At 45.3% G+C, this 7341-nt stretch overlaps 1 protein-coding gene across 1 annotated transcript; it reads left to right on the plus strand.

Annotated features, from left to right (window-relative positions):
• The first annotated feature begins 798 nt into the window (after positions 1-798).
• LOC308457582 (G-protein coupled receptor family C group 5 member D-like) lies at positions 799-5780 on the plus strand. The gene is made up of 3 exons (XM_080971535.1): positions 799-1736; positions 4574-4641; positions 5550-5780. The coding sequence occupies exons 1-3, from the start codon at positions 833-835 to the stop codon at positions 5661-5663; spliced, it is 1086 nt and encodes a 361-aa protein (XP_080827661.1). The 5' UTR covers positions 799-832; the 3' UTR covers positions 5664-5780.
• The last annotated feature ends 1561 nt before the right edge of the window (positions 5781-7341 follow it).

Consider the following 7341-nt stretch of genomic DNA (forward strand, 5'->3'; position numbering starts at 1 on the left):
TTAAGAGCTCTTTTCTGTAGGAAGAGTTGTGCAACTACACGACCCTCACCAAGTATTAAATAATAATAACAACAATAAGGGTAATAAAGCTATTCATTTATACTGCTGGCATATTTATTTAAGATATGAATATAGTGCCTTTCAGGTGAACCTCATGAAGCAGTTTACATAGACATAGTAATACAATAAGCATCAAGGGAGAAGACCTTTCCAACACTAGATCTCCCCTGCCCTTAGAGAAAGATGGTATTTGAATAGCCCGGGGTGGCAGTTGTGGGAGAGGCCACCTCAGTTGAAACACCAAATGTTTGAGTGTTGACTGCTCTCTAAGCCCCTCCGGGGGGCGGGGGGCGAATCTGAGCACATCTTGGATCACCCTTAAACAGGACTACTTTTTGGTATATAAAAAAGTTAGGGTGCCACGAATCTTGATAAAAATGCTGTGGGTGCTAGCACTAAATGGCTGCTGCGGGGAGCAAAACAGAGGTGACAGAACTGGGGTGGGGAGGAGAGAGAGGCTCCTTTGTCCCAAAGCAAAAATAAATCAGACTGGCTGATGGTGGAGGGCTGTTGGCTACCCCCCTCTCCATGGAAAAAACAAAACTGGAATATATTTGTGTTTTGAAAGTCACCTCGTGTCACTGCTAATTTTTACCCAACAGTAAAATTAAGATTCATTTACCTGCCCGCTGACAGCGTTACACATCAGTGTCAGTAATTGCACTCAGATCTTTGGGTCACTGACTACCTGCATGAAGGTATTTGATCACAATTATTTATTTTTCTTCCCTCAAGTTTCTCCCCTCAGTTTAGGGCAGCTGCATTGTTTGTCATGGCTGCTAACACCACGGCACCTCCCCCAGGCTGCGGTGACATTGACCCTGATTATTATTACCTCTGTGACATCTGCGAAGCCTGGGGCATCGGTCTGGAGACGGTGGCTGCTGCAGGCATCCTGGTCTCGCTGGCGCTTCTGCTGGCATTCTTCGTCCTTAGCTGCATGGTCAAAGACAAGACCAAGCAAAGCATGGTCCCCATTCAGCTCCTCTTCCTTCTGGGCACCCTGGGAATCTTCAGTCTCACCTTTGTGTTCATCATCCGGCTCAATAAGCAGACTGGCCCTGCTCGCTTCATCTTACACGGGGTCCTCTTTGCCCTCTGCTTCTGCTGCCTTCTGACCCATGCTTTCAACCTCGTCAGGCTGGTGAGAGGAAAGACACCTTTTTCACTACGGTCTATGCTGGGATACACTTTGGGCCTCACTGCGGTTCAGTTGATCATCGCCGTCAAGTACATCCTCATCACAGTCGGAAGAGACGGCATCGATTTGGAGAAGATGGGGAGAGAACAACGCAACAAGGACTTTGTCATGCTCTCGACCTATGTACTCGTCCTAATGGGCCTCACCTTTGTGGTCTCCATGTTCACCTTCTGCGGACCGTGCAAGGGCTGGAAGAGGCATGGGATGCACATCTTTCTCACTGTTCTCTTCTCTAAAGCCATCTGGGCTGCGTGGATCACAGTGCTGTTCATCAGTGGCTTCCCTGGCGATGGTACCCAAAGCAAGTGGGATGACCCACTCATTGGTGTTGCTTTGGTGCTGAATGGATGGGTTTTCCTGATGATGTACACAGTGCCTGAGATCTGTTTTCTTGCTACCCCATGCCAGACTCCAGAAAAAAATCCCCGGAAGACCACAACCACGCAACAGAGCATTGAAGCAGCAAGTACTCAAGGTATGCAGCTCTTCTGATGTCTAAGAGTAGATGCGTAAACAAGAAAACCAGAATGGCAGGGATATTTTAAGCTAAGAAATACAGAGATGAAGTCAAGTGGATTACAGTTTAGTACAATTTTAGCATATGAAAATGCAAAAGCAAATTACCATAGTTTGAATCTTGGCAAAGGCTGAAATCCTGCCCAGTAGGTCAGTACATTCTGGGAATTGCACCTAAAGCTAAAATCACATATAGCCAAAACCCACTGGGTTCAATGGCGGGTGGGACTGCCAAAGTCTCTCCCCACACCCCCCAGTTTCTGCCCCCTTTTTAATTAATTATTTGTTGTTTTCATGCACGTAAAGCTGAATGCGCACCAGTTAAATGTGTGCTAGTTGTGCGCTTACTGTCCTCTTACTTGGAGTAAGTCACACTTTAACTCACCAAGGCTTGTGCTGTAAATGAGGAACCTCTGGTCCTCCGGATGCTGCTAGACTGCGACACTCATCAGCTTCAGCCAACACAACCCAGAGGGATGATGGGAGTTGTAGTTCATCAACATCTGGATGAAGCCCTGCCTCAATCCCATTGAACTCAATGAGGTTTAAGTTAGAGTAGCTTAAGTACAATTGGTTTCAGTGGGCCTAAAATGTGACCAACATGGTCTGAATCCAACTCTTTTTAAAAAAGAAAAAAATAGCTCTTAATCCCATTGAAATTAATGGGATTTAAGTTAGTTGTGCTGAGCCATCACTAAATAAGGGCTTGTGCACAGTTCCGCTTATCCTGTGCCTGGAAAGCACGTGTCTGAGTGGTTTTCCGCTTGCCTCGCTCTTTCTAGGCACAGTCTGAGTGATTTTGCTCTGGAAAACTCACTCTTTAGCAATAAATTGGAACCAACAGCAATCTGCAGAAAACCCAATAGCTGTTTGTTCCCATTTATTGCTAAAGAGTGGCTTTTCCCATGGGAAGTGGAGCAGGAGCAGAAGGGCAAACAGAAGAGTGGATAGGCTTTTAGTCTGGATGCAACACTCTTGAAAAGAAAAAGAACATTAACTGTTTTGACTTGTGCATTCGAAACAATAACAACACCAGGTATGCATATTTTGGCTTTTTAAAAAAATATATACTTACACAAGCATTCTCTCGGAATCAAAATAGTGAAAGCACTGTATTTATGTGAATGTATTTTGGCCAAATTACGTCGCAAAAATTAGGGTGTGCATTAGATTTGATGGCACATTTACATTTGCCAGCAAGTACTTTTTTGGTTTCAAGTTTTTGAAAATCGAGGTGCGCATTAGATTCGATGATGCATTACCTTCACATAAATATGGTAAGAGGAAAACAAATCTGTTAATACAAGAAAAACAGAGATGAAATAAAATGCAAGCTGGATATTTAGTTCTCTTAAAGAGTCATTTGTGATGACAATACATTTAGAATTTTACCAAAATTCCATTGGTAAAATAGAGCCAGTGCATGATATATAATTAAAGGCTTTCGTCATGAGGCTGGTCACCTCTTCTCAGGTTGAGCACTCCCATCTCATATAGCAAAATATACATGAGTCAACTTGTTTTCTTTTTTTAAAAAAATGGAGTGGACAACAGCAGGGCTACTGCCTGCCAGTACAACAAACAATATTGTTCTATTGCTTTTGCATTAGGAGTTACAGGATTATTCAGCAAAGACTTACAGCACTTCCAGACTGTCAGTGTTTCAGGGTGGGATTCAACTTACCAGACTGCACAGTTAAAACTGATCTGAAGTTCTTGTGAAACACTTCCCCCAAAGATCAGACTTTTCATCATCATCATCATCATCTATTATTTATACCCCACCCATCTGGCTGGGTTTCCTCAGCCACTCTGGGTGGCTTCCAACAAAATCTTAAAATACAATAGTCTATCAAACATTAAAAGCTTCCCTAAACAGGGCTGCCTTCAGATGTCTTCTAAATGTCTGGTAGTTGTTTTTCTCTTTGACATTTGATGGAAGGGTATTCCACAGGGTGGGCGCCACTACCGAGAAAGCCCTCTGCCTGGTTCCCTGTAACTTGGCTCCTACAGCGAGGGAACTACCAGAAGGCCCTCAGCACTGGACCTCAGTGTCCGGGCAGAATGATGGGGGTGGAGATGCTCCTTCAAGTATATTGGATCAAGGCCATTTAGGGCTTTAAAGGCCAGCACCAACACTTTGAATTGTGCTTGGAAACGTACTGGGAGCCAATGTAGGTCTTTCAAGACGGTGTTATATGGTCTCGGCGGCCGCCCCCAGTCACTAGTCTAGCTGCCGCATTCTGGATTAGTTGTAGTTTCCGGGTCACCTTCAAAGGTAGCCCCACATAGAGCACATTGCAGTAGTCCAAGAAAAGTGATGGGGAAATGCACTTGGAAGTGCGAGATATTCCTCCTTCATGCAGTGTAATCGAACCTCTCCTCAAACAAATCAGGCTCAATGAACAGGTCATCAGGAAGGGCATGCTTTGAGCTCATCAACTACTGTACTTAAATTATTGATTTGGGGCTTGAACTTTGATTCCATTTGCCAAGCTGGAAGTGATGCCTTGTGGGTAGTCCTCCGCTGAATCCATGACTGATTCTGCCATAGGAGGCTCAGGCTACCCAGGCTACCCGAATAGCTACGCCACCAATGCCAGTCAGCAGCTTTGGGGCAACAACCACACTGCGGGGGGAGGGGTCAATGTGCGCCTCACTCTTCCACGCTGAGCCACCATCTGGGAATTGCTGGCAAAAGTTATTACCCAATCAGTTGAATGGAGCCCCTGCCAGACTTCTGGTGTCAGTTCTGTGTCATTAACCTTCTTGTTTTTTTTCACCCTTATTCATCAGCCCCAGACAAAGAAGGAGCTGAGGAAGATGTTTTGCTCCTCACAGATGAGAACCGCTTTCAGTCAAAGGTAAATCTGGATTTCACTGGAAAGATAGGGCAGGTGTAGTCAAATCATGGTGTCGCAGTGGAAGAGCATCTCTGCAAAAGGTTGCAGGTTCATTCCCCTGCATCTCTAGGTAGGGCTGAGAATCCCCAGTTGGAAACTCTTGAGAGCAGCTACCTGCCAGAGTGTAGACAATGCAGATCTAGATGTTCAATGGTCTAATTCGGTGTAAAGCAGGTTCCTGTGTTGGGTCCTCTCACCTGCTCCCCACCCCCACCCCTGCCTTTTGGGTGAGCTTTTTGCTTTGTTTTTGTTTTCTTGTTTTGTATACTTTTGATTCTAGCTTCCTGGCATGGCTATTGTCAGAGACTGGGCAGAAGAGGAATGGTGGAGACTGCCTCCCCAGCCTGACCCTTCCAAAGAAGAAGGAGACGGTTCAGAATTACAACAGGAGTTTGAGGGAGGCCATGGGTCAGAGGCAGATGAGGGGGAAAGCTGGGAAATAATGGGAGAGGAGGAGGAAGAAGAAGCACGAGGGGAGAGACAGCTGACACTCAGTGTCTTTAGAAAGCATTCCAGACCCACCAGAACCCGGTGGGCATTAAAAGAAGGAGAGCAGAGAGCTCAGAGGCAGAAGGCACAGATTAGCCACCATAGGGATGACGTGTAATGGGAGAGATGGAGGGAGTGGGGTTTCACTTGGAACAACACCATTACTCCAAGAGGCTGCATTTCTAAGCCTCTTTCTCTGAATATGGAATAAAAAGCATTGGTAAGAATTTCCTCGTCTTATCTGTTCCTGGCAACCTTCCATGGGGGGTTGGATCCTCTGAAGCTTGGCAACTATCTGTTTTATAAATGGTTTAGTCTTTAGTTTGTTGGCTTTCCACTTTCTCCAGGACAACTGACAGGAAATCCTCCTTCCTTTCCAGATCTTTGGATCCAAACTATGTTTCCAGATCCCTCGGGCAACCCTGCAGCCAGCATACAGGCCAAGTGTGGCGGCGTGTGCTGAAGCCAAGGAACCGAGAGCAGACATCCATTGAGTGGAATCCAGAAAGAGATGTCTAATGGCTTGCTGGATTATGGCTGTTCCCTTTCTCCTTCAGCTCCTGCTTCTCCAGCCTGCTCCACTTTAAGCTCAGCTTCTAAATTAAAACAGTCTTCCAAACATAATCCACTGTCCCTCATCATAACTTTTCTTTTTTGGGTCAGATGACTGTGATCTTCTGACTTCAGATTCCTTTGAAGATTCTGTCCTCTTTGTGATTCTAGAGATTGGGGTGGCAACCAAGAGTTTCCTTAGTTATGTCCTTATCACTCAGCAGTGGTGCCATCAGAGGAGGACTTTGGGGTAAGAGTCTGGGGCCCCAACTCAGCAAAAATGAGCAGGGACACACACAAACACAGCAGGTCTGTCTTCTCATATATTGATGTAAGTGAAATAATACACATAAACATCTCAAGAGAACATCAAGCCCAGACTCTAAACTTGCCTGATTGCACCACTGTCTCCCTGTTTACTGCCATGCGACTCTCCCAGAGAAGCCTTCTGCCAGCCTTGCTCACAGTTTCCCAAAGAGGGAGAAAAACTTATCACAAGATGTTGATGGACTGTAAAACTCTCATGACCATTGGTGGTGCTGGGTAGAGCAGATGGGAGTTCACCAACATCTGGAGGACCTCAGCTTAGCAACCACTGGTTCCTTTGTCCACTGGTTCCTATATTCCAGATGATGGTGGGAGTTAGGAGCTCAACAGCATCCTGTGGGCCACAGATTCTCCAACCATGTTCTAGAGAAGAATCTCTATCTAGGCAAACCTTTCTTTCCCTTGAAATTTCATTTCACTTTGAGTTGCTTGCTAACCCGGAATAAACTTTTTGTGCTTCCCATATAGAGCATTTTATTACTAAAATAACAGATTTTCACAATTGCAGCTGTGCAAATATACAGGGGGGGAAATGGGAGGGGGGAATGCTTGAAAATAGCCAGTTTTTAGTATTGCAAACAGGCACCTTTTAAAGTCTAGGGTTTTTAAAAAACTTTTGATAGAAGGCATGATTGGCTAGCTGTTTCTTGGTTTAGAGACAGTGGTATAAATTCAGCATTTAAAACAGGCCCTGGTATTAAAGATGTAGATTCTGAACCACTTGTACACCTCTTTATGGAACTGCGTGGATTTGTGTAAGAGCCCTGGGAGATGAAGGACAAACGGCAACAGATCATGAGACAGGGATCCAAGATGGTCTCTCTGAATCCTAGCAGCAAATAGCATGACAACCAACCCAGGTGGGTGAACCTCTCCTTGGGGCACTTCCAGACAGTTGCTATTTTAGAGTGGGATTCAGTTACCGTACATGCTGGCAAATTCCATTTGGGAAGGATGTCTTGCCCGACAAACCCACTTCCCCCAAAGGTCAAACTTTTCGCAATAAGGAAAGTGACATGAAAATGCCCCGGAAAGTGTGAGACAGTGCTTGCTTTGGTGCAACATGTCTAGCCTCCCCACAAACAAATCAGGATGGATGCACAATAGACAGGTTGTCTGGAAGGTCCCTCATTCTCTGCATTTTACATTTGAAGTTTATTGTGGGGTAAAAAGAAACTTCACTTAGGTTTGCTTATGCAGAGCTTCCCACAGGAGGCCCATGATTTCTCTTGGAAGCGTTAGAGACTGTGGGTCTAATAAATCCATTATTCATTTCCCAAGGACGGCCACCAG

The sequence above is a fragment of the Podarcis pityusensis genome, assembly GCF_964106645.2.
Source record: "Podarcis pityusensis genome assembly, chromosome: 10".
Lineage (NCBI taxonomy): Eukaryota > Metazoa > Chordata > Lepidosauria > Squamata > Lacertidae > Podarcis > Podarcis pityusensis.